This window comes from Amphiprion ocellaris, chromosome 4, assembly GCF_022539595.1.
Source record: "Amphiprion ocellaris isolate individual 3 ecotype Okinawa chromosome 4, ASM2253959v1, whole genome shotgun sequence".
In the NCBI taxonomy this organism is placed as follows: domain Eukaryota; kingdom Metazoa; phylum Chordata; class Actinopteri; family Pomacentridae; genus Amphiprion; species Amphiprion ocellaris.
Window position 1 is genome coordinate 14,502,486 of NC_072769.1, and position 27,824 is coordinate 14,530,309.

Below are 27,824 nucleotides of genomic sequence, written 5' to 3' on the forward strand. Positions count from 1 at the left end.
TGCTGATGTTAGAACAAGTAATAATTTACCCAATTTCCCCTCAGGCAATCTTTAAAATTTTATCATCTAATCTAATCTTACATGAGTGTAGTGCCGCTGTCAGCTATGACTGCGGCATCACAAACAAGGTGATAATGGAGATCCGAAGTGAGACAAGATCGTTTATAGGTGATGATGCAGTGAAAGTCATGTTTGTATTTACAGAGAGCACATCTTTATATTTACGATGTACATATACTCACTCATTCGAGTCACACTGACTGTCAAGATCTGCATGGGTAGATCTAAACAAAAGTGAGCGGTATTCGGTTACTTTTTCAGCAGTTGATTGTTCTTTGCATTCCCAAAAGGCCTTTCTATGTTCTCTCAAAAGCAAGAACTATAGCTTTCTTGTTTTTCCAGCAAAGACGTGTTTAAACTGTAAAATGACAGAATTGCACATGAATGTAATATAAATAACTGTGCTAAATAACTGACTGGAGTCTATTTTAAACGTGCTGCACACGTCCTATTTTAAACCCCTGGGGTCTTTACAGTCGGGAAAGTCTGTAAAAGCACTTGGTTGACACTTTAGGTTGTTACCTGAGGCCTTGGGCTACAAGTTTGAAGAAACTAAACTAAAATATTATAAATTCAAATTATGTTTAATTTTGTAAGTACTATTTATAATATTGCATGGCATTACAGGAGCATACATATTGAGATAGCCCAGGTTGTGCTGAAAAAAAAAAAAAACTAAAATTACTTGCTTGTAGACTTTCGATGACCCCAGAGGGTTACAGCTGGGCCAAATGCAGGGCCTTGTTTTGTGTCATAAGTCAGAATCTCACAGTGTTTTCTAGGAACTAAGGCCATTTGGGTTCCAAAATTTATTCCGAATACAGAATTTGGAAACAGCAAGGACACCAACTTATTTGTTGCTTTTTTACCATACACAGTTAGCTACATTATACTCACCAGAATTTATATTTGTAAGTTAGTAACAGCAGAACACTGTGTTGTGACTGTAGTAACAGGTTGCATTGGAATAATGTGTTGTGTTCACCTTCATACATGTTTTTTTAGACAGTAAAGTGGAATGAAACCGATTTCATACAACTATTAGAACAACGATATTATGTCACAAATGTAATTCTATAAATCTAGTGATGCAACACAACTGTGGTAGTTTGACAAGCACTGGGTTAGCAGAAACACAATTTAGGTGTTAGCGTGGAAAGCTGGGAAACATGAACAAATATGGATTGATTATGCTTAAATGCCATATTCACCTATTCTGGCAAAAAGTAAAACCATATTTGGCTAAAACATCTGACTTTTTGATATCTCTTATGGGGGATTCAGAAAATAAGTTTCTTGCAATGCTTTAGTGTAGTAGATTTAATCCTAAATAGATAAAACAAAAATTTTCTCTAACTGCTCTTATTAACCCATATTTGATGATGTAAAAACATGTTTTAGACATTTTTGCAAATTAATTAAAATGTTCATCTACAGAAGTACTCAGACCATCAGTTCAGTAATCCCTAAGAACCCCTTTGGCAGCAACTACAGCTTTGGTTTGCTCTAAGCTTTGCACACCTGGATTTGGACAGTTTATCCTTTTCTTCTGAGCAGATCCTCTCAAGCTCCTTCAGATTGGATTGGAAGTGTTTGTGTGAACTGTCATCTTTAGGTCTCTCCACAGATGTTGTGTGGGGTTTAAGTCTGGGCTTTGGTTGAGTCGCTCAAGGACAGTCAAGAGACTTGCCACTCTAGTGTTGTCTTGAGTGTGCGGTTCAGGTCATTGTCCTTTTTTAAGTGAGCCATTGCCCCAGTGTCAGGTGACATGCACGCTGTGTTTGGCAGCATTTGTCTTTCCATCAGCTCTGAACAGTCTCCCTGTCCCTGATGCTGATAAAAACCCACTTTGCATGATGTTGTTACCACCACGCTTCACCACAGGGATGATATTAGTGTCGAGCAATCCTAGTGTTTACCAGACACAGTGCTTAGAGCTGTGCCAGAGAATCATAGCAGATAATCTGTTTCCTTTAGTCTGTTAAATGATACTCGGAAAAACCCCTATGTGGGCTGTTATATGTTTTTTTAGTCGAGAAGGACCTTTGGTCTACTTATTCTATCATGAAAGCCTGACCTTTGCAAGCGACTTTTGAAGATGACAAAGTGACCGATTTGCTTCTGCATCTCGAGGATATTTAGAGCAAACAAGATGCAGTTGACCAACAGTTTTCAGTGTCAAAGCTAAAGCTCTGTTTTGTAAATTAAATTACCATTTTCAGCTTTGATTGTTATGTAAATAGACGAGTTGACGTGGTCATTAAGGGTTATTGAGTGCAGATTTATGTACAAGAATGTCAGTTTTATCAATTAAACTTGCATGCCTTTAATTTTTTGACTTAGGTGAATGGTGGTTTGATGGTTAAGCTAATTTTACATCATAATTAATCCTTATGTGTATTAACTTGTGACTAAAAAAAATAGATGTATCATATTGTTTTCACTGTTAACAGTAGTGGTACTCAGACAGACAGGCTGTGGATATTAATCACAACACATTTCTTATACAAAATAATTACAGGGATAAGAGAGAAAACAGAGTTTGCTTGTCGTTCAAGCAGCAACATGTTTGAGTAACTGGATTTTTTAAGTACTGCACAGATTTTTATGGCAATGTTTTTTAGGGGTAGAATAAAATCCACCCAAAAATACAAAATCAAAGCATTGCATCCTTTGAACTGTTTTACAGTTTGCTGGCTGGCTTGAAATTCTGAACTCCCTTTTTCTCAAACTTCACTGCTTCTGCAGTCACTTCTCTCTGTCTTTGTAGGGTATAGCTGTCCACTCATACAGGGTTTACATGTTTATGCATGACCTGTTGTGAGGACTGTGTGGGCACGTACAGTTTGTGCTTGACTGACAGTTCTTTGATGAGATTGTTTTGCTGCAAGTTTGGGCAGTTACATCTTGATCACTTTTAATGGTTAAACTGCGGTGGCTCTGCTCAGCTACAACCAAAGCTGAGGTCTAACTGGCCAGAATGAACAACATCTGTGTGGTTGGTGAGTGTGCAGGCTTTTCAAGTTATTAACATCACATGCGTTGATTTCATAGCAGGTCATTTGGCTTGTCATAACAGGAGAAGCACGTGAGCACTAATGACAGTGATGATGGCTCTGCTGTATTAAAGCGTCACTGTAAGCCATCACTGTAACAGCAAATATGCACAACAGCCTTTCATGACCCAGAAACCGAGACAGCTAAATGAAACTCCTTCATTCTTTTTTATTTACACCTGTGATTTTCTCACTCTGACACGTGGACATGTCTGGAGTGAAAAAAACACTAATATATGAAGCAACAAGCTATGATAATTCTGTTGACGCTGTGTGTTGGTCTAGAGAACGTTGAAAAGAAAGAGCTTGTTTTCTAGATCCATATATATATATATATATATATATATATATATATATATATATATATATATATGCTTCCTAGCAAAAGGCAAAATTGCTAAAAAATTGAGTGTTGCAGTGTCCTCACTGATGTCATGTTGCACTGTAGAGCCACATTTTATTTTCTGCAACAGCTAAGAAATCTGAAGGTTCAAGTGTTCAAATAGCACTTGACCCATTGCAAAGTGGATGACACAGAGTGTTGCACATCTCGCCTCCCAGTACTTTTAGACTGGTAAAGTAGAGGGACTTGTGTGATTTAAACACCCTCAAGAGCTTTCACAGAGTCGTTGTGTGAGCTGTACCGTGATGTAACATGTAATGTAATGCTATGGGGCAGAGACTGTCTTCTCACCTCATCTCTGGCCCTATGACAGACTGTCTGCGGAGCATGGCCCTGGCCTTGGCATTAGTCAGGTTGGAGGTAGGTTCTCCATTGATGGCCAAGATGGTGTCCCCCACCCCTAGCCTTCCATCCTGGCTAACAGAGCCCCCCTGGACCACACTGCGCACCAGCATGCCTGAGCCGTCCTTGATAGCACTCACCGACATCCCTGCCAACACGCACATAACACACCAACACACACAAGCACACACAAGCACAGGTGAGTGGAGGGTTGGCTAAGGCTGCTGTGAATGCATGCCAAACGGCGACAGTCGCCCAAACAAACACCTGACAGTGGCATAATCAGCATAATCAAGGCAGACACTAGGCAGATTAGCACACAAACATGGCTACACAGGCTTGACATTTACACAGCATCATCCTTCACAGTCAGTCACATAAGGTTCATAAACAGAATCACACACACTCACACCCACAAAGGGCAGAGGGCACAGGTGACTAGAGGGGTAACACATGCCAGTCGCATAAACACCTGACTTTGGCATTATCAATTTGGACACTAGGTGGATTACACAAACGCTTAATTAATGCAAACAGGCAGAAGCAGGTAAATCAGGCATCACACAGACACGCATACACCTTGTGCACACACATACACACACTGCAGACAGGGAAGACTGTAACAAATTAGGTCGTCTGGTCTATAGTGCTGCTGTACTACATTGGTATCTAATGACAACGGACATCCACAACACTATGGTCGTACATAATTTGAAGCTGATCAAAGAAATGACTTTGTGCTTATTTTTGATCATATAAATAGTTTATTGTTTTTTTTTTTTACATTCAAATTACAATACAATCATAGTGCCTGGAATACAATCAACCGGAGACACAGCTACTGACGCTGACAGGTCAAACAGAGGACACACATTTCAAAGACATTAGAGGAATTTCTAAGAAATTATGCCGAAAGTTTCTAAATCCAAGGTTAGTGAAACTCTATAATAACGTCAAAATATATTATACTAATACAAACTCTGCTGCAAGAATGTGACTCTAGAACGTTTAAGAGTAACTTATGGTAAAGTCCTACATGAAAATTTCTACAAAAAAGTCTATTTGTTTTGACCTCAACAAAACTTCTTTAAAGTACCAAAGACTTAAGTAAGCACAACAGGTTCACACCAATGGGTTCACAGCATTCAATAAGAAGCAAAGATTCAATAGGCTGCTTATAGTTGTGTTTTAGTTGAGCAAGGCATGAAAAAAAGACCACATTTTAGTCCATCAATCTTTTTTCTTCAACAACCTGCTCTAAAAGCCATCCAAACTCTGTAGTATACACCAACCATACACTGTACGTACATGCCTCATCTCCAAAATTGGGTATAAAGTCATAGGTATGGATAGTATTGTACATGGCACCTAATATTTGGAAGAAAGTAAAGTAGCACAAACAAATATTGTACTACTACACTATTGATGATAAAAAATTCCCTCATATTCCAGCCTTATGTTTACATACAACTCTGCAGCTGAACCTTTTGCTCCGGATCAAATACATTTAGATTTGCAAAACCAAAAACCAACGAAATCTGTAAACCCTCCACATTTGGATTTCAAGAAGACAATGCTTCGTTAAATATCCCAGCAAGAGGGCCTACAATATTTGAAACTGATTAAAAAAAACAAAGAATGCAGTGATACACAGAGTGTAGGTTATGACCTTGATTTTCTCTATCTGAACATTTACATAATTTCAAACTTTCACACATACACCCCCCCACCCCCCAACACTCGCACAACACACAAGTAATGTGGTGCCTTATTAGAGCACATTTACAGAATACAAATGAGGCTGCTTCCTGATGCTTTGCATAGCGTCCTTAGATAAAAGTGCAGAATTGCCTTGCACCCTGTTGTTTCCATGTCATGTTTGAATAACCAGACACTGGACTTGCTCTTGGAGCAGTTAAGACAAAGTACTCTCAACACTGGAGTATAAAAAATAGATATTCAGATCAACATTCATATTATTATATACTCATTGGTTTTAGTGTTGCCTCTTAATAATCTTTATCTGTTCATTCATTCCCTTTCTAGTTTCTCACCCAAACACACGCACATACAGTAAACACACACACACACACAGATATCATCTCCTCTCGGGTATGAAGAACACACTTCACCACTCCTCTTCAGGGCAGTCGTCATCACCACCTCTTATTAGTGTCATTATCGCCATGCCTGTGACGTACACACACCAAGACACCATCACCATGAGAAAGACGGAGAACATACCAAGGCTACGGTTGCCCCGGACAACAGTGATTGTCTTCTCAAAGCTGATGCGGGGGGGCAGAGGCGGGGCTTGCTGCCTATTGTCATCTTCCATGATGCCAAAGCGGTGACGCAGTTGGTTTTCCTACGACAAAAACAACATGGTGCATAAGTAACGAGATGCATGAAAGTGTAATAACTTGTAATAATTGTAAGTACAACAAGAATAAGTGTTTTCAGTCCAGCTAGTGGCTCTGCAAAGCAGCACAGTGGTGGCTTGAGCTACTTTGGAAGACAACATTACAAATTCACAACATTAACAAATTAATATTGAGGTTTACCGTGTTCACTGTTTTGGCTGAGCATGCTAGCATTCTAACATGGGGTAATTAGCTGTAGACACCAAGTACAGCTGAGGCTGACAATACTTTTGCAGGGATTTAGTTGGAACCCAAAGTATTGCACACATTTTAAGTTTTACCTGCATTATTGTTAGGGGATCTAAGGTACTGCCAGTCATCCTCTTGGAACAACAGGTTTTGGTGACCCATCAAGTAGACGTTGACATTTTTGACTGAATAAGTTAAAACTGTTGATAAAGCAATAGTCCAAGGATCATCAAAATCATTAGAATTCATCCTCTTGGGACTGAGTATCTGTAGCAGCTTAGCATAGTTGTCAAGATACTGTACATCACTCTGAACCAATGTCAACCCGATGGTAGTGTGAGAAAAAAAATAAGGAGGTCACCAAAACTAGTATAATTCATCCTTCTTGGACCACAGTTGATTGTAGAAAATGTATTTGCAACTCATTCAACAGTTGTTAAGATATTTTCACTGTGGACCATAGTGGTGGAGCTGAGCAACCAGCAGACCAACAAAGAAATGAAGAGTGAATACGTACAGCATCTGAAAATTGCTACTTCTGGAAAAGTAATTATTGTATAAAAAAAAAATACACTAATGCTGAAGTCCTAAATTATCATTACAGGCATTAAGCTTCTTGTGTGAAACAAAAATTATTTCAGACAAGTATTAACTCTCTAGGGTGAAGGCCTTTGGAGTAATTCTGAAATGTAAAACATGCAGAAAGGTAGGCCTCTTATGTCCCCTGGGCACTTCACAAAGAAAAAGGGCAACAGGGAGATCTTCTTTGAATCCTCACATAAAGCACAAGCAGCATTGAAGTTCTGAAAATACCTTTGCAACAAGCCTGTCTTTGATGAGAACACTGTGACACTTGCTCTAAGTCTGTGTGTGTGTGTGTGTGTGTGTGTGTGTGTGTGTGTGTGTGTGTGTGTGTGTGTGTGTGTGTGTGTGTGTGCATGTGTGAGAGACACTGACACAGAACTGTACGTCCTTGTACTAGACCATGTGCCAATGTCATGCAAGCAGTAAGCACTTTTCATTGAGAGACAGTTGTTGGTAATTAAGCAAAAGCGAGTACAAAAGGCTGCCTCAATAGCACCGAGTTGAGGCCACAATGCAGGAACAAGTCTTTGACACTGAGCACTTTCTCTATACCTGACCCAGTGATACTGATACAGGCGGCTCTAAGCTCTCCACTGTAGAACATGAACGAAGGGAACACTGACATGTTAATCTCCTTTAGAGTGGCTAAAATGGCTACCCACAGAATCTCAGGTTTGCATGGCAATGAGCAATGCTTCCTGTGTGACAGGCTGCAAGATGCAGACTACTGTTGTGTTACTGTAACTGTCAGAGCAAAGATGTTTCCCGCTGAGTCTAAAGCATTATGCAAATACTGATTTACAAGAATCCTGATGGATGATTGTGCATGATTGTACAACAAAGGAGGGTATTCTTCTGAAGTTCAACAACCAAATAATATATTTTAAACTTGTTAATTTTGACAAATTTTGACACGAACAATTTTTTCATTCCAGATCTAGCTTCTGCACACAGGAATGTCGCTGTAAAAATGAATTGGACAAAATGGCCAATATTGCTTTAAAAAACAAGAAAACATTCCTGACTGCAAATTTTGAAGTTTATATTTGTCAAATCAAATATTAGAAACAAAACTGTGCCTTTACTCTAATGCGAACCGAACTTCAGTTCTTTTTCTAACTACAAATAAGCAAGCAGAAAGTATTTTTCAAGAACAGTCTGACAAAAAAAGTAGTTTTGTGCGCCTGTAAGGCATTTTGAGCTGTATAACCTACCGTGTAGCACGGCTGGTTGATCCTGTTGTCCTTGGAGTTGCAAGTGGTGGTGTTGATGTTAGCCTCAGCTGCCTCAGCTAGTAGGCTGACCTGAGTGTGGCTGTCGGTGTCATCGCATGAAGCCCGAGCGCTCCTCTCTGAGATGGGCGTCAAGCCACCACACAGTTCCAGCTGAGGATAAAATATTCCAAATTTGAAAGTTAGAACTTTGAAAAAAAAAGAGGTGTCTGTGTGCTTCAAAAGTGTGTACATTCACATAAAGCCAAACAGGCTAAAGGAGGTGACTGTAAATTAGACACCCTGTACTCCTCTCCCCTTCTCTCTCCATCTGTAGTGTGGTTGAGCATTGTGTTCATCTCTCGGCTGCATTAAAAATTCAGAAGGCCTGTAACTGGATTCTCTGTTCCTTGTTACTAAGCCACAGTCCACAACAAAAAGGAGAAGAAATATCGTACTTCTCAAGAGAATGCATACAGTCAAGCAATTATCTTGCATATCTGTAGAAATACTAATCATTTCTTTATGAAGTCCTAAAAAAGAAAAACAAATCTCTCTTTGAATTTAAGGGTTGCATACACAATGTTTGTTGCAGTCCATCATAGTTATGTTTCAGGATACATTCTACAGTTGTGCACAGGACACCATTTGATAACATGAATTATATTTTAGTGGTATCTTTTTAATAGCTGCATATCTGCACCATTGTTTCGCCATTCTTGTAAAAATAAAGTATATTTTGCTTAAGTAATTTTTAAGAAAATCCCCTGTGTAATATCACAAAAATGTTAAATGACTCAAAATTATATCACCTTACAATAATAGTATCACTTTGAAGTTGAGCTGTGGAATATTTGATTTAGTTTACAGTTAAAAGCAAAACGTTAAACAGGCTACATTGAAAGTAACTGCCCTAAAGTACAACTTCAGTGCAACAACAGGGAATACACCCTTCATTAGAGAAATTTCATACATTTATTCTTTTGTTTGTTTGGCTTTATTTTTGATGATAAATTCAATCCTCTGGGCATGGATGATGTCAGTCTTGCAAAAATCTGAGGAAAGATGTTTGGCCATTCTTCACAGATGATTTTTTTAGCTTCGCTTGAGGGGATATATTGCTCTGCCTTCTACTTTAAAACACTCCAAAGGTGTTGTGCTGAATTCAAGTTCAGGAACATACTTGGCCAGGTCATAGTTTTTACCTTTTTCTTCTGTAAAAATTCTTGTGTGATTGCTGCAGTGTGTTTGAGACCATTGTCATGTCGGAAAAGTCTCTCCTGCCAAGATTTTTGGGACTGGGAGTCATATTCGCATTCTGTATTTTGTTACACAAACTTGCATTCATAGAACCATCTATAAATCAACAGCTTTTGCTATGAATATCCTATACCTTTAGGACTCATGCAACCCCTTAATATTGTCTTCCCTCCTCCACGTTTTACAGTTTGCATAATGCAGTCACATGTGTGGTGCTAGCCTGAGCCACATCGAACATGCTGGACCTTCTCTGATCCAGATAATTTGATTGTGGGTTTATCTGACCAAAGAATGTGTTGCAAATATTAATCAGCATTCTTTTCATGTTCTTTGGCAACATTTAACCTTGCAGTTTTGTGTCTTTTTGTGAGCAGTGGTTTTCTTCTTCGACAGCGTTTGTAGAGGCTTTCTTCACACAATATCCTTCACAGTGTCTGAGCAGTCTTCAAAACACTAGTTTCCACAGATAATCCTTGAAGCATTTATTCATCTGTTTACCTTGTATTTGCAAGGTTGTGTAAAAAGTGAATTGTGCGTGGTATCATTTTCACTTGACAGCCACTGCACCTGTAGTTATTAGTAGCGTGGCTCGTTTCATACTTTTCACTGTTGCAACCGTGTTTCGGTTTATGTTTCTTAGCATGCTCATGTTCTTGTATGTTCAATCATTATGAAGTCTCACAACTGGTGTCTTAATTGTCTAGGTAATTCCTTACTACACAGAGCCATGTTGCATTAGACACAACTCTGACTTTTGGTGCATTGAGGTTGTATTTGTACCTAACTAATCTTTTTCTATTCATACAAAATATCAAACACCCTGCATGTCATTACTGCAAGATGATGCAGTTTTGAATCATTCAACAGTACTGTGATACAGCACAGGGGTATAGCCAGTTTTGGGATGTTTATTGGATGCCAATCCACATTTCTAAAAATATAAAGAGAAAAATATTTAACTTTATCTTTACATACCGGCAGGGGTTTGGCAACACCAATGCGGACAGTGCCATAGTCAGTGGATTTAAGGACATGGACAGCATAATCCAGGCTGGAGCCTTCTAGGTCAGTTTCATTAACGAACATGAGTCGATCGCCAGGTAACAGGCGACCATCTCGATCAGCAACCCCTCCAGGCACCAAGGACCGGATTACCAGAACTGTCTTAGTAGCATCTTCTGGATCCTACAGTTAAACACAAAGGTGAAAATATATGTGTAAAATGTGAGATAACAGATCCATTGCTAAGGAAAATGAGATGATGATGAATGCAAGTAAACAACATGATAAAAGTGGCTAATTAACACATGAATAGGAAATGGATGTGTTTGTTTCACAGAGGGGCAACCAGCCACAGTTATTATTTCTTTACAGCTTGAAAGCTTTAGCATTGATTTTTTTGCTCAAAAGGTGTTTTATTCTAAAATATTTAAACAGAAACTGGCAGAGCACTTTTCAGTCTCAGCAGTTTAACACACAAATATACAGAATACAAGAATTCTCCCTGTGGAATACAGAAGTCCATCTCTCCATTTTCTTAGTGCTCACCTTATCCGACCCCACACTGATATTCTTAGACTGCAGTCTATTCCAGTCTGGTCTATTTGCAGAAAAGGCTGAGGGGCATGTCTCTTACCTGGTAGTCCAGGATACTGAAGCCCAGTCCCAAGTCGCCTTTCTCCAGCTCGACCACCTGAGCCTCCCTCTCCCACATGGCCAGAGGTGGTGACATGGGGGGCACGCCACGCTTGGTGATGTCCTCAGCTGTAGGACAGGGAATGACACAGCCCTGGTCCAACTGGGACATACAGAGAGGAGAAAGAGGACACAGAAAGTAGCCCGATTTACAAGAGGAGCGTGTCAGTAGCACTTCTGAGCGTCATTTTAAATGCAGACGATGTGTATAAATAATAAATCTAAGCTAGATTATACTGTTTTTAAAGGACCCAATTTCAACATTTAAGCTTAATCTACTTAATTCACCTCGTATTTAGTTTTTGCCCCCACCTTATCATTGAACTCAGCCAGCAGCTCTTTCAGGGTAAGACAGACATCATCATCCTCCTCGGCTTCGCTGTCTGGAATTGACGGGGGTACAATGCGTGAGCATACCAGGTATACATGGACTGGCAGCTCCTTCAGAATATTGACCACCTCCTTATGTGTCTCTCCGATGAGAGGGATCCCATTCACCTGCCAGGAAGATACATAATATATATATGCAGCATTTCTAAAATAGATATTTCTGTGGTTCATGATTGGCTGAGTCATGCCTGTAGCTTCTTAATAATATGTAACACACACATAACTCACACCTGTACTGTTTACCTATGGTTAAAGATACAGAATGTACAAACTTTTCAATTGAAAATAACAATATTTAGATTGAAGCAAATTGTCTTCCATTTGTGTATCTGTAACTCTGTTGCTGTATGTGTATGAGTGTTCATGACTAAAATCTGCCAGACAGCCCCAATATTATATATCTTATAGCAAAATTTCAGTTTTGGGTATCAAGGAGCAATTAGTGGCCACAGCACATGAAGTCACAGCAGGTAATGAACAACTGTTGGAGGCATGATTGGCCACCCTCAGTCTGCTTCTGTCAGAGGTTTCTTCCTGTTAAAATAGAGTTTTTCCTCCCTACTGTTGCTGATTACTTGCTCAAGAAAGTATTGCTAGGTTTCTCTCTTATATTGTAAGGTTTTACAATATGCAAAGTCCTCAGATGACTTGTGTCGTGATTTGGCTCTATAAATAAAACTGAATTGAAATTGAATTGAAGAATTAAAGCTGAAGGCGGCAACTAAAGTGAGTGAGGCTCATTTGAAAATAGAGATGAACAATGGTTTTGCCACGCTCTTGTCATCTGAAGGAGATCAAAGGGTTGAGCTGCAACACAGATGTCGCCTTGTGCCCCACAAAGATATGAACAACAGAAGTGTGTTCTCCATAGCCGGTTAAGCAACTGTAATTTGCCCAGGAGTTTCATCAGGCTGCTCATCTTGGTGACTGATTCATGTGGGTGCATGAACTTGCCCACTCAAGGGGGAGGAGGGGAAGCTCTTCCAAACGGCAAAGACATTTATGCATAAAGGCACAGATTCTCCCACCCACTTATGTCTTGCGTACTATTGTTAAGCAAAAGCGCTGAACCATATTGTAGGGTTTGAGTATAAAATCTGTTTTCTTTTGTCTGGTCGTTGTGTAGACCTTCAAACATGCCGTATACCTCCCACTATTACTAAAACACGGCTTGAATACAAACTGGAAACAGGACTGAAAATATGGAACTGTGAACAAAGTATAATAAATGCGCAAACCTTTCTATTAGTCATCATTGTGCATCCCACAGATATGGCAAAATAATAAAACCCACGCAGATCATGTCCTAATTCATTTTACATGATCTGATATCTTTATCAAATGAGTAAAGAATGAGTTGCCAAACAGTTGGCTGAAAGGGTTTGCAGTATCCGTGAGTTACCTCCAATATCTGGTCTCCAGTGAAGATCTTGCCACTTTGGCCAACAGGGCCCTCAGGCAAGATGGAACACAGGTAGTGATGTCCTGCCCGAGCCTCCAAACTGATGCCCAAACCACTTGTCTCACTGAAACGCTCCAGTTGACAAACCTAAAACAGATGGAGATAGGGAAAATAAATGGGGGGATAAAAAGAAAACAAAGTTTAGTGAGTATGAGTTGCAGAGTTTCTTTCCATATGATACTCAGTGTTTATTGTCATTCCAGAGAGACATACAATCACTTCATATCGGGATCCAACTGCACGCTGCCACTTCTTCCTCAGGGTTTCCCCCTCAGCTGGGGTGAGTTTTACACCTGCAAAATGTGCACAAACACCTCATATCACACAATAACAGACATATCAACCAGGACACACACACCCATTCACAATATTCCAAGCCCGAGTTGATCCAGTTAATAAAGATTGGGATCCAATGTAAAAAAACAATAAAAAAAAAAATCACACAGGCTGTATTAGGGAAAAGACAACCTAATTCTCCGTGTTGCAAAGCAGAGTGTCAACAGACGGGCACACACACATACACCCACACCACACGCACACACACATGCATATTCACATCCACCATCTTGTGATTTCTTGGCAAACTCATGGTTTCTCATTCATTTATTAAAGCCTCACAGCAATCAAGGCTTATTTGACTGTGCTCTCTAATCAAGCCCAAAAATTCTTGTCTAAATAAAGCTATATATGCAGGCAGGGTGAGAGACAAATCATCTGGAATGAGCTGAATGAGTTGGATAAACACATGATTGCAAAATACTATAAATAGACTGCCATCAAAGAGCATGCTTCACTGGCACATTGCTGTTCCCCGAGTCCAATCAGCATATCAGACTAAGTCCCATGATCCAGTTCCAGACTGCAGTGCAGTATGGGAAGGGGAGCTTACCGTTTCTGGAATCATGTCGGGGTCGTCTGTTGGCGTATGCTGCTCGCCGGGAGATTTCACGCAGAGAGCAAATTCCTGAGAGACAGAGGAGCACATTTGAGCACACATGCAAGGATCCAAATAGACACGTAGGCAGACACACACTTGGGTTATTAAAAGAAAGTGTTTTTCCCAGCAAGCATTTAAAAGAAGACAACATGCAAAATTCATTATTGGCCCAAAGAAGCACCACAATCTGTAGTCTGAAAGTTACTTCTGTCACGATTTAACTCAACAGTAGAGGTGGCACTTTTGGAGGATTACTTGCATCACACGTTTATGTTAGGGCTAACAGTAACATGCTCTCTGTTTGCTCAGTCACTTCAAAACTGGTTTACTCGCGATACTACTTAGCCCTTTCTCAGCCAGAGCACCTGTCTCTTGAATTTTGTTGAGGCCCACTCTGTAGGGATTGCCCTCGTGGAAGCTGTGGGAGTGTCGGAGGGGTTGCAGAGGTGGTACGGGGGGCAGGATGTGACTCAGGCGGACGGCTTTCCTCAGCAACTTCAGCCTGACCAGGGGACCTGTCCTCCTCAGCACCTCCATGGCACGCTGTTCACTACAACCCTGCAAGCTCACCCCATCGACCTGCAGGAGGAGGTGATTTAAGGGCAGAAAGAAAAGGAAAAATAGCCCAGTGAAGGTGCAGGTATGGTGGAGACAGAAGCAAAACATTTGTGGGTGAGGTGGATGGTATGGAGGTAAGAAAACAATAGTCAGATTATATATCAAGGTAAAAAAAAAGAAATCTGAAAAACTAGAATAGGATAGAAACCACTGGGGAGAAAAACAAGAGAATATAGTTGGATTTGTGTGTATAAAACTATCAAAAGTTGTAAATCTTGCACATTTTGAGTACCAGCAGAGAATATATTTTAGACGTCAAGGTATTTGACTTCAAAGACAGCACAATAAAAAAGCCATCTGTTGTGTTTTTAGGGGAACTCACAGACAGGATGATGTCTCCGATGTGTATGCGCCCATCTTGATCAACAGTGCTGCCTTTTACTATGCTCTTCACTATCACGCCAGCGCTGTAGACTGAGTACAGCACAGTATATTAAAGGAAAACTGAGAATTGATTGTGCAATTTGTAAATCAATAATATCAATAGAAAATAAATCAATAAGTTAAATAAAAAAAGTTTAAACTGGGTTGCCACATACCTGAATTTAGGTCACCTATGTAGCTAGAGATGGTGAATCCCAAGCCCCGGCTGTTTTTAGTGAACTGCACACTGAACTCATAGTCATCATTCAAATCACTGAGCTGGAAAGAAGCACAGAAAGAAAAACTTCTGGCTTTAGAGAACACCCGATTATACATATAATATCACTGAATAGCCAATTATTTGGCAAAAATAGTTTGCATGTGGCCTTTATCATGTGCAAATATTCTTTATATACACACACAGCTATGTACAAAACGACACACACGCACACACGCACACACACACCTTGCTGTCCAAGTTGTCCTGGCTGCGGACAGGAGAGGAAAGGTGGTTGTCCTTGGTGATATCCCTGGCGATGAGCAGTTTAACCTTGCTCCCAGCATTTCGCAGCACCTGGGCCAAGTGGTCGTTTGTGGACAAATGAAAAGTGATAGTTAGTGACCATAAATAAATACATAGGATTAAATAAAAGAAAAAGGCGGTTAAGAGCTAGCTTTCCTAGAGAGACAGTATCTCATACAGTTAATACACAGTCACAGGGTGAGACTGTCAAATCAGATTAAGCTGTTATTAAAACAGCAATTTCATGAAACATCCTCATTGCAGACAAAGGCTTAATGAGAAAAATGACCTCTTTTTCTCATCATGTACTTTTATAAATTTTACAAATGATAACTCACCTGTGCTACCTGTTCACTGTTCATGCCCATTAAATCTGTATCTCCAATGCGCAGGATTTGATCTCCGCTACGTAGGCGCTTATCCTGAGGAGCCGCATTCCAAACAAACAGAAAAGTTTTAACAATTTCATTCCAGTGTAACAACATTTTAATTATTCTAAAATTATTTTTCTATTGAAAGAAATTGCTTGACATTTTCCTTGTTGAGAGTTAGATGAGAAGAGGGAACTGTGCGTGGTCAAGAAAATGGTACATCCAATAACCATCTTTGTATGTACTATGCAAATGAGACAAAACTTGTCAAGTAGTGAGGCTTAGAAGTGCTAATAGGGGGAGTTTTTTAGCAGTGGTGCTAATCTTCTCATCTGACTCTTGGTTAGCCTGTTTCCAAAATGTCTGACTTTTCCTTTAAGTGGCTATTTCAGGCTTAGTTATGCGAATGATTCACAGGTAGAATTACCCTTCCAGCAGCTCCTCCAGGGAGGATGGTCTTGACCATGACTCCTGTGCTCCGTCCTCCTATGATGCCAAAACCAAGTCCTTTCCCGTCATTGGTCAGCTCTATCATCTCCAAATGCCGTCTCTAACATGGCATAGGTTTTAACAAGATGGATGGAAACAGAAAGAAAGGAGGGGAAAAAATCAGTTCCAATTAAACTGGTAAAAAAAAGACAAAAAAAAAAACGTATCTCATGATTAAGTGGTTAAAGGATTACGTATGTCTAATTCACTTATTCACATCCACAGACACATTTATAAGCTTTACAGTAACACTTCACATGCACATTTACCTCATGTGCAATAGCAGAGAGGTTTCTCCCCATCGACATGGTGCGGGAGATTCGAGGGGGAGTGCAGTACTAAAAAAATAAATGCCATGTATAAAACAAAAAGCACACCTGAAATGACACTGGGTGAACTGTGCAGCCTCTTATGATCAGCTGAAACCATTATTTCACGATAGCCAACTTACTTGACTTTTACAATGTAAAGACATATTCTTTAATGTAAAAAGTGACATTTTGAATGGTAATGGGTTCCATTTTACAACAGAAAGAAAAAATCATTTGGTCGATTCATAGACTGAGGGACTGAGGGTGTAAAATATAAACTACTACACTGATCTCTTCTTTATTGCAGGTATTTTTACATACCTGAGATTCAGTGTGAATGCAGTTGTCTGGGTACATGTCTGAGAAGGACAGATCCTGTGAGCCTAGAGAGGAGACGCTGCTGTCTCTGTGTATGGATCTGGCAGTGCTGGGCCTTCGGTTCTCCATGGCCCATGTGTATGAGTCACTATGGCTCAGTGTCTTCAGGCCAAACGCTGCACCCTGGCATGGGCCACAATTCATGGACACAGACTTGGAAAGGCCCTTACCCTGGTATTGAGCAGTAAGAAAATTATAAATTTGATGCAGGAAGAGGGAGAAAATAAAATTGTAAAAATAGAGGATGCAAGTAGAATAGATGGATTGGGTTGGGTGGATATAAAACAGATACATGAGAGAATGATGAAAGGAAAAAAGAGTGAAAAGATAGAAAAGTAGCGGCATTAATTGAAGAATAGCGATATGGAGACAGAGAAAATGAGGATGGGGTTGAGAGAGTGATGGAGAGAAATAGAAAGGAATGATAGAGAAAAGAGGGCATTGCAAGACAATGAAGGAAATATGTCGGAGGGAGAAAAGGGAGGGAGTTTTAATGTGTGTTAGCCGAAAGAAAAAAACACCCAGAAAGATAGATTTAAAATGGAGCAGAGGAGGAAAAGATGGGAGAACGGGACCACAAGCATCTGAGATAAAGGCTTCTTTTCAATACCACATAACTGCAAAACTGTTCCCTTTAGTCTGTTAGGTCTTTCTGTTTCAAAGTTTAAGAGGCAGTTTCAGTAGATGCCTATTTCTGTTCTTGTTGAAAAAGGAGGAGTCTAAAGAGGTAGTCTAAAGAATAGAACGCTATCATAATACTAATAGGCAACTAATAGGCATATATATATATATATATATATATATATATATATATATATATATATATATATATATATATATATATATAAACCTGTGTATTTACCAAGAAAGAAGGATCTTAATGAATAAAAAACTGTCAGTGTCTGTCCTGTTAAAAATCGATAGACTGTTGACAGTGTCCAATGCCATGATTCCTGAATGCAAAGATGCAAAATGGCTACAGGGCTGTGCCTTATTGCTAATTTAATATTGCTTCTGTTTAGATTGTGAATTAGTCTTTTTGATTGTAGCACAATAGACAGCTTCCAAGCCACGATGGTGTCATAAATGTCATGCAGCACCATGTGTCACACATATATAGGCTATATAGATACAGGTGCATGGATAAATATTGTTTAGTGATATAAGCCACCAGCAGAACCACATGCCATACACACACACACAAGCTCAAAACTTATGACAATGTTCTGGATGACTTCTATAAACTCTTCAACATGATTTATAGCCACTTCTTCCCTCCTCCATCTTTTTCTCTCTCACCCTCTTCTCTCTCTCTTTCTCAAGGCTTTAGTGGTAAGCTTAGGTAAGCTGATTACTCATCCGGTTTGGTTCCTGCATTCAGTATTTTGGGAATGATTCCGGCTCCTTTCTCACCGTTCAATATATACCAAACACCCACACGCTCACGCTTGTGCTGTACCTTCGCCGGGGGCTTCCGCTGAGCTTGCTGTAAGCTGAGTATATGAAGGAACAGGGGGCTCTGCAGGACAGTTTTCAGCAGGGATAGTTTCTCCTGTGTGGGAGCCTCCCCTCGCTCCTTCAATTTGGCTTGCAGCCTCTCCACAGCCTCCAAGGCACACTGGGTATCTGCAGAGAGATTGTATATCATTTGTGTCATTTATAAACAGAATTTCTCCTGCTTGGCTTTTACATTAGTTTTCACATTTTGCGGCTGTTGGAGGGTGACCCTGACACACAGCCAGACCTTCGATATTGAGCTGTGAAATGTCAACACTTACTAGTACCACTGGGAAAATTGAAAAACAACAACAACAACTGTGATTTAAAAGGTTTGAGTGGAGAGAAATTGAGTTTGCTGGAAAAAAAAACCAGAAGCCTCCAACTGTTTGAGTTCTTTCAATTTCAAAATTTTCAGAGTTAAAACAGTTTCAAATTCCAGATTTTAGGTTAATGTGTGGCCATAACCTAATCAAAAGATTCAGACAAAACGTAATGAACAAACATTATAACAGTAATAAAGAAGTAAGTGTTATCTCTTCTGCCTCACCAAAGAGCCAAAATGAAAAGGTGAAATGTTACATCAGGACATGTTGCCCTTGTTAATTTAGCAGAGAAGCAGCTGATGAGAACCAGCCACAATTGCAGTAATTGTATGTGGCAGAAGGTTAAAACCTGATAAACTCTTCACCACAACATTCTGACTACTGACCAGACTGTCAATCCTTTGCCACCTGCACATGTAACTATTCCCTCCAGTGTGGCTGAAGTAGACTTGCCTGACACCTTAATTGTAAGCCTCTGCTGGTGTCGGCGGCAGGGAGTCTTACTGACTTTACTGGACCGTGTTTGGCTTTAAACTGTTCTCTACATCTGCAGGGGACTTGATATACTTACCCATGATCTCCATCGTTGCCTGACGTTTGAGTGAAATTTTCCTTGATGGCTTTCAGTCTTAGTTATATGTCATACTTGTCTGTTTCGCACCTGGAACACAAATAACAGAGAAAAAAAAGTTAGCGCTTTAACAGTTTGTGAAGAGTCAGATTACATTTTTGTGACAATACAGTTATAAAAAGATTGCAGTCTACATTGGTTTTCTCCTTAAAAATAGATTTTATGAATAAATGTGGCATAAACCCCAAATTAGTCCCCCTCCCTCCTTGGAATAATTAGTGGACCAATGATTATTCTGCATCTGTTCAGCAGCATGTATCACTTTACCCTTACATCCTCTCCTTCAGGGCCTGTGCCATGCTTGTTTGCAAGCGCCTTGTTTGTCACCTAATGCTCTTTAGCGGGATTTAAGTCTTCTCCAAAAGGCTTTATTAGTCGGTGATGGTAATTAACAGCGACACACGGCCTCCCGACTGCTCTGACTTGAAGGGAAGCCTGTATAGCTTCAAAGCATGATGCCAGTGACATGATTTGATATGCAAAACGATGGGCTGGAAATGACAACGTCTCATCTGAAATCTAATTAGAGGCCATTATGAGCACGTTGGGTATGGGCACTACTTATATGCCCTTCACGGCAGCCCTAATGAAATCTATATCTTATACCTGTTGATATTAAAGCGATGCCGACTGCCTCCAATTGTAAAAATACATTGCAGATGAACAGTAATTACGCTGGGTCATTAGCTATTAATTTGAGATGTAACCTACAAGACAATTTCTCTAAATGTGACCTGTCCACATTAGTCATCTTTCTGTGACGATCAAACACACATCACAGACGGCTGAGAATCGCAGAAAGCTTCATCTCACCTCCATTGCAGCGCCGGTGGACGATCAACAGGTCCCCGCTGAGCCCGGGGAAAGCACAACCAGCAGCTTCTCCAGTTCGTAGGGTATTTTTTACGTTGACCGAAAAGCAACACTGGCAATATCCCGATGGGAAAAGTCATAACAGCTTACTGAGAGACGGCACGATACCAAGAAGCAAGCTGAGCGTTTTATTTTCCAGCATTATGTCCGCAGCTTGTGAGCGCTCCGAGCAGTGCGCATGTCACCCTCTGATCTTCAGGCACAAAGGGCTCATCCCTAATGAAAAAGAACCAGCCTCCAGTAATCCTGTAACACATTTCAATGGGAGCACTCGGCAAATAGTGCTTATAAACTTTACAGGGACAGCTGAGTAAACTAGTCTTAGTGCCTTCACCCAATACTGTAAAATTATTTTAAACTATACACAATAAAAGAGAAAAAAATAGTTGGGACATTGTTTTCTGTGACAATATAGTTACAATTTGCTATCAAATGTACAAAGATATAAGCAACAACATATTATATTCTAAGCAGAGCTACAAATATACTGCCACGGAAGAATAGTACACTCCTTAATGTGTTTGTATGTATGTATGTATGTATGTATTATACAAGTTATGCATTTATAGATTATTTCCAAATGCATGGGCTATAGTTTCTCTAACACATTAACTGAAAATGAATTAATGAATGTATTTACATTAGCTAACTTTTTTCTAATATTTTCAGCTCATGCTTCCTTTGATTTGTTGTCCTCTCCATTCCAGTAAACAGCTAAACCATATCATGCTAAATTGCTATAGGCTTCACAGTCCACATTTAAATGCACAGTATGTAATTTCACCAGCTGGGGGTCTCTCATTCAAAAACAAGAGCAAAAGACAGTTTGAAGATGTTTGAAGTAGCGTGGGGTCAGTGCAGTTATTGTCCTCATACACCATTACCTCAGGCTGAAGTCATTTTATGGATGAGGGCGTTAAAATTTTATTTAAATTGCATTAGACCTGGGCAATAAAATTATAGTGATTAACACTTCATTAGAACAATAACAAAGCATTTTCTATAAAATGTTTGATTCGTTTCATTTTAAATGCATCAGATACAAGCTGACATTAAAGCACACAACAATATAGCAAAGTTCAGGTGCAAGAACAAACTCCAAGGTTGCTCTCTCCCTGGCTCATAACACCTTGTCAGAATTTGATAATGGAGCGTGCAGGTCTTCTGATGAATGCTAGTCTGTGGTCACCTGGACCTCTCTTTGTCCCTGATGGCATCATAGGTTGCACCTGCACACCCCTGGTGGAGGGTCCAGACTTTTAGTTGTCCATGCAAAGCTGCATTAACGGTCAAAAAACACCTGCAACCCACCTCCACCAAAGCAGCGCACTAGTGGTGGCCTGCTGTGATGGCTGACAGACAATGTGTTGGGGTGTGCAGAGACCTGTGTGGGGTCTCCAAGCAGTGATACCACAGCCTAGCCATTAGGAGACAACTTCAGTGTAGTGTGGCAGCTTGGCCCTGGTCGAGTGCACTCTCTGTGTGTTATCTGCTTTCTATATTAGTTGTGTGCCAAGGTAAGAACAATCCTGTATCCTTATTTATTGATGTAAATGTATTTATTTGTGTGTTATATATTGTTGGGTTAACACTAAAATTATCACCTGTGCACCTTAACAAATAGAGTGAAGTGCTACTTCAAATTAATTCTCATTCCTCCTAGTCTTTATTTTAAAAAAGGTAATTAAAATTGATATTGACTCATTTTTAAGTTTTTCCAGGTATACCGCCAAGACTTACATTATGTGCAGTCACGTACTTTCACGGTTTGTCATTTGAATGCGTTGCAATAGCTGCCATTGATGCTAGTTAATGTAATGCTAACAGCTACCTTACCGTTTGATGAATCCATGACTCACACAGATACTGTATCAAACGTTACATGGCGAATTAAGTCGTAGAGGAGCGCCACAGTTTTATCCGTGGTAAAAAAAATACTAAAATACTGTTACACAACACCAATGAGAAATATAGTGAATAGAATGAACAGAAATTCGAGAGTAGCTAGCTAGCCAGGTCTCCTATTTGTTTCCACGGCGACAGGTGGTCTCCGGGATGTGACGCCATTGACAGGCGACCAAAATGAAACGCCAAATGCAACTACGGATTTCACTGCGTTTAAACCATACAGTCTATGGTTTGAACATTGTTGGGAGCATTTTGGATAATATGAGTACACAGGTAAGCAAAATATATAACTTTTGTGTCATCATTTCTCTACCTTTTAATACAGACATGTTATGTTTATTCTCGCTGTCTGTGTCCCACATTCGGTCGAGGGCCGTAACAAATTATTTTAACAGGTGCCGGGGCTTAACTAATCAAATCCAAACTTTCGCTTTTTTCCCTCTTGATTTAACTGTTAGTGAACAGAGCTATTCAAAGTGTCAGCAGTGTACACAACAGTAGTAGCTCCAATGAGCGACGCAATCATGCACCAAGAGCACCAGAGCTTCTTGAGTTATAATCACCACCAGCGAGACTGTCTAATGTGATATGCGCCGTCGTCGCCGTGAAAAAGTTTCGCAGCTCCTGCGTGTTTTCACACGGCAGGTGGAGCCCTTGGTCCAGAGATTTAGGAGCCAGATCCAGTTCCGTGTTTTCCACCAGACACACCCCCACTTCATCTCCTTCTCTCCCAGCATCCCCCAGGCAGGAATCATCACCCTCTCCCCCAGCCCTCCACCCACCCTCTGCTCCCCGCCCGCCTGCAACGCAACGCTCCTCTCGCCGGGCTGCGCTCTGATCAACCGAGCATTCACCGCGCCTCCAAATTGGTTTGTCATTTCTGACCCCCCCCCCCCCCCCCCCCCCCCCCCCCCCCCCCCCCCCCCTCTCTCTGCGTGTTGACCACGGTCCTCTGCTCCGCTGCGCTTCTGCGCCCGTGGACTTCAGCAGAAGTCAGTAAGAACATAAAGGCAAGACGAGAAAGATAAAGAAGGGAGGGAGGAAGGAATACAGACAGACGGATAGAGAGAGAGAGAGAGAGAGAGAGAGGGTGAGATACACGCATCTGTCCTCCTCCAGCACTCCACTGAACTTGTGCATTTGGACGGACGCGTTACCGCCTCCTGTGTGAGCGCTGATCGGGATACTAAGCACGCAGCTATTGGTTTATTACACCCGCCGCTTTATTTCCATCTCCCTCTTTCGGGAATCTTTACCCACGTCGTTCTGCAGCCGCGAGAATTAGGCTAACTACATGATCCGGAGTTGAGGCACCCGACCAGCTTGTGAAATTTATCCCTCTAAGATTCTGGTGACTGTATGAAAGAGCGCAGGGGAAAAAAAACGTTATTCCTGACTCGTCTCTGCGCTGGATGTGTATATATGCGCCTGTACATCGCCGCGACTGGTGAGACGGTAAGAATCCGCTTTTTCTTCGCTCATAAAATGCAGCAGGAATGCTCAGACATCACTGGTCGTTAAACCTCTCGCCTGTACTGCATGTTAACCCGCTGTCTGTCCCTCTGTCCCTGATGCTCTGAAAGCTGTATGGTAGCGCTGACTTTGGTTCTCACGGATGCCCATGGGAATGTGGCCTGCGATTATTGCACTTAAGGGGCGCGGAAACTGGCCTTAATGGACGAGAGAGCTGTTAAAAATGTGATATAGTTCCCGTATCTGTACAGATGATGGTCCAGCGGCTTGTGGCTGCATGGGCGTCGCTCGGATGTGAGATGTCGCCAAGGCGAAGTAATAAGCAATGATACCTATTAGGATACCTCTCCGGAAAATAATCAGTGCAATCACATTATCCCATGACGGATCCTCGGCCGGGCTGTACACATAATTATTATTCTGTAGCCGCATGTGTCTGCCTCACTGCAGGGCGCTATGACAAATGGCATGCTTTGGCATGATGGATGACAGATAAACTCAGTGTTCACCTTCTCAGGTTTTACCTCCTATTTTCTGGGGTTGTCATTTCACCACAATGGATGCAGCTGCCTTTTTTTTTTTTTTTTTTTTTTGCGGGGGGGTGCTGGTTTGTCAGCCGCAGTCTAAAAAAATCCAGAGTAAATCCAGTGGCTCTGGAAAAAAAGGAGTATCCAGCAGGCCAGTGCACCCCAGGATACGTCAATCATGCGGATCCATGAGTGAAAGCAGTGGCTCTTATTTACAGAAGAGACGTCCTGGGTTGCAGATGACCTTGATGTGAAACCAAAAACTACTGAAGGTGCCACAAGCTTGGACCTAAACTGAAAATAGTAGCTTTTGTCGGATTTGTGGCACCACAGAAGTGCAGTTTACTCTTTGTAATGAGCAGAAAAAAGGGAAATAATCACACTGATTAATCCTTTTGTAAATCCACATTAGTGATTAACTGTATGGTTAATCATAAGTGGTCTGCCTCCCAAATAATTGCAGATATCAGGCAATTAAAGCACCCCTCAGCTGTCTGTGTGTGCCTGTGTGGCTGCGAGCTGGAAGCACATATAGGTTTATTCTCAACATCCAAGTGGCTGTAAGGGTTCTGTGCAAAGTCTTTGTGTAGATCTCAGTGCTCATTGTGATGTGAAGGGTGGAAGTAGGTTGGAGTGGTTGACATTATGTTGACTAAGTGTTGCAGCTCAGAAAGTTGTCCCTAAGGAATCCACTGAGCAGGTGGGGGAATGGTCAGTGTAGGCAGTTATCTGTATGGCTATACTGGAAAAAAAAAACTTAACATAGATTTGCTTGGCTGCCATTTTGGCAGCATCTGTTAAAAGAGAGACCTGTCTCCAAGGAGAATATTATGTTTGTGGATGTGATGAATATCACTAAGTCATTTGTCATCAATGCATCTGTTTGTCTATTAGTGCTCCTACACTCCTCGGTGAAATTGTACTGAAATTATTATCTGTTTTGAATACTTGGAAAAATGCAGCCTAAAAAAATCCAGTATTTTCCTGTCCAATTTTTGCAGCTGCTGTTTGAAGGTGTCTGATATTTACTGTTGATATATAGCCTCAATAGTATTTGTGTCTTCCTTTCCAAACTTAGACAAGCTACAGTGGATGCTTGTGGTTTACTTTTGTGAAAGGCTGAGATCTAGAGAGAGCCACAGGATGTTTGTCAGACATCACACAGAGAATACAGCATGTGAAAGAGCATTTTGGGTCACATTCAGTAATGACACTCACACAGGCCTGATGCCGTGAAGCACCTGAAGCTGTGTAATATGCAACAGCAGCAATCAAGCATTCCGCTGACTGCAGGTCTATCTGTCCTCCTTTAATTAGGTCACTGATTCTTTTCTCTTATGATGCACAAGACAGACAAAGCTCCTCGCAGGGGGAAACATGGTGTGAATTAGGATGGTTGTGCTAATTCAGATTAGTCTGCCTGATTGACCAATGCCTGACTTTCTTTGTTTGGAGCTGCTTAATGTAACACAATATTTGGTTTAGATTTGGGAGGCTCCAATAACAATGTGCAACCCTGTAATGGGAGCAGCCTGTAATTTATATAAGGGATCATGTGTTAAACATCTTGTGCTCACATCTAGACCTCGAGTTAATGGAAATAAACCTTGCAGACAGCGTGATCCACTGCAGACAGATAACAACAGACATATATGCTTGTGAATATTAAGACAAGCAGCCATATAATCAGTTTTGTAACAAGTGTAACTGCGCTTCTAACTGAAGTCTCTATTTACATTGTCAAGGGTTATTAGAGCGTCTAACTTCAGCACTTGTGCAATTAATTCTGTTTAGTGGGCACACAGAACCCAAGGGAAATGTTTCCTAAAGAATTTGCAGTTCCTTGGATCCTGTTCTCTGTTTAGTTAATTTATGCATGGGAAGGTAAAGTTTTGTGTTAGGGAGCCTTGTAGATAAACAGAAGGTGGTGTTTATTATGCTCACCAAGACAACCAACCTTCCTGCATAAATAAACTGTCACTCTTGTGCCTTAAGCTGTAAAAAAACAACGACAAATCTTAATGCTGCAATAACAATATTATATTTCAATGAAAACAGAGCTGTAGAATTTCAGTGCACTATTTCATAATGCAATGACGATTCACATTCCTAGTCTCAACCCCACTTTGTGTGCTGAGCTTAACCTAATTCAAAAGCCCTTTCCTCCGCTAGACGACATCTCTCTCTCGTATTGAAATAATGAGCCCAGATCCTTGCCCGTCTTCTTCCTCCACCTAAAGCACTCGGTCATGTGTTAACACATCTCTCCTCCTACCCTTTCCTTCTCTCAAAGAATAACCCCGGCTCCCTGCATTTTCCATCGTTGACTGAAGCTATCAGCTTAGTCCACCTCTCTTAATGTGTGAAATTCGCCTCAGATATCATTCAACCCTATTAGAGGTTCAACGCGTGAGAGGACCACGCAGTCACTTTGCTACCTGATGAGATATATGCTTGGGAAAGGGGAAAACCAGCAGTAGACGGTCAAATTTCACGGCATTCACTGACTCATTGCTCCTCTGGCTTTGACAAGAATGGCCTTCTAGAGATAGATGTCTTACTCCGGCTAAATGTGGAACTATTTGAAGGCTTTCTGCTTGAACCACGATAGCCTATTATCTGTCTGTATTTTGCGGCCGATTAGAGGAAATGCACACTGTTCGTCTGCCTCCTCGTGCCGTATGTTGGGAGCTGTTAGTGTTCCTGAAAGTGATGCATTTTGCAATCATGCTCCGTGGTTGTTGCGTTGTTTAGTGGTATATTGTAATCACACCATTAGACATAATCAGCAGCACTGTGATACTGAATTAGACAGTAGTTCTAAAGTGTAGGTGAGGAAAAAAAGACACAAATGGTTCACTGTGAACCTTTTAGGATTACATCAAATAAGTAGAGCTGAAACCAATAGTGGATTAATCAATTAGTGGATTGAGGGACAATTAGTCAGCGTTATTTTGATCAACTAATTATGTATGATATTTTTCAAAATAAAAAAAATAGGGAAAATATTACTGTGTTCCAACCACTATATTTGGAAGATTTGCTGCTGTCTTTGGCTTATGTAATAGTAAATAGAAAAAACTGGACTTTCGGTAAGTGCTGTTTCAACTAAAGATCGGAGAGATTGTGTGGAAACATGATGGGCATTTTTCACCATTTCCTGACCTTTAATACATGAAATGGACATTTTCCAGTATCTTTTTAATGAGCTAAACAACTTGCAAACACACAGGAGAGATAGACATCTGAAAATGTTGAAACCCTCTTTAAAGCATACAGCTACAAGTAGCAAAAACACAGCTGCTGAACATGGTGAAAACTTTCTTAGACAACCTCAATGGGTTGATTGCATTTTATTTTGTAATCAAAGTTTTGTAATGGACAGATTAAAGAAGCCGGAGGACCTTAGGTTGCAAAATATCTCACATGGGATATAAATGATTGAGAAATCAATCAGTGTAAATTCTGAGAATGATTACCCTTCAGCCATTTATTATGAGATTAAAATTGTGTGACGTGATGA

The 27,824-nt window shown here is 40.6% G+C and overlaps 2 protein-coding genes across 15 annotated transcripts in view; one reads left to right on the forward strand and one right to left on the reverse strand.

Moving 5' to 3' along the window:
- Positions 1-22,344, reverse strand: part of si:dkey-92j12.5 (multiple PDZ domain protein) — a 43,610-nt gene extending 21,266 nt beyond the window's left edge. For 2 of the 4 annotated variants that reach the window (XM_055010239.1, XM_035952591.2), the window contains exons 1-22: positions 22,230-22,343; positions 20,334-20,609; positions 19,461-19,550; positions 18,526-18,692; positions 17,010-17,237; positions 16,647-16,715; positions 16,316-16,438; positions 15,856-15,939; positions 15,461-15,568; positions 15,171-15,273; positions 14,954-15,045; positions 14,379-14,592; positions 13,966-14,040; positions 13,290-13,369; positions 13,017-13,163; positions 11,537-11,722; positions 11,166-11,327; positions 10,505-10,714; positions 8,273-8,443; positions 6,106-6,229; positions 3,811-4,009; positions 243-284 (exon numbers count right to left, since the gene is read on the reverse strand). In XM_055010239.1, coding sequence (XP_054866214.1) covers positions 243-284; positions 3,811-4,009; positions 6,106-6,229; positions 8,273-8,443; positions 10,505-10,714; positions 11,166-11,327; positions 11,537-11,722; positions 13,017-13,163; positions 13,290-13,369; positions 13,966-14,040; positions 14,379-14,592; positions 14,954-15,045; positions 15,171-15,273; positions 15,461-15,568; positions 15,856-15,939; positions 16,316-16,438; positions 16,647-16,715; positions 17,010-17,237; positions 18,526-18,692; positions 19,461-19,473 — 2,597 coding nt within the window. In that variant the 5' untranslated portion in view covers positions 19,474-19,550; positions 20,334-20,609; positions 22,230-22,343. Of the gene's footprint in view, positions 1-242; positions 285-3,810; positions 4,010-6,105; positions 6,230-8,272; positions 8,444-10,504; positions 10,715-11,165; positions 11,328-11,536; positions 11,723-13,016; positions 13,164-13,289; positions 13,370-13,965; positions 14,041-14,378; positions 14,593-14,953; positions 15,046-15,170; positions 15,274-15,460; positions 15,569-15,855; positions 15,940-16,315; positions 16,439-16,646; positions 16,716-17,009; positions 17,238-18,525; positions 18,693-19,460; positions 19,551-20,333; positions 20,610-22,229 lie in introns of all 4 variants that reach the window. The other 2 variants (XM_035952590.2, XM_023279706.3) reach the window with 2 other exon arrangements.
- A 900-nt stretch (positions 22,345-23,244) lies between these two features.
- The window catches only part of adgrl3.1 (adhesion G protein-coupled receptor L3.1), a 117,057-nt gene continuing 112,477 nt past the window's right edge, over positions 23,245-27,824 (forward strand). For 10 of the 11 annotated variants that reach the window (XM_035952584.2, XM_023279696.3, XM_023279699.3 and 7 more), the window contains exon 1: positions 23,245-23,756. The gene's annotated coding sequence lies outside the window, so the exon portion shown is untranslated. The remainder of the gene's footprint in view (positions 23,757-27,824) is intronic. The other variant, XM_023279704.3, reaches the window with a different exon arrangement.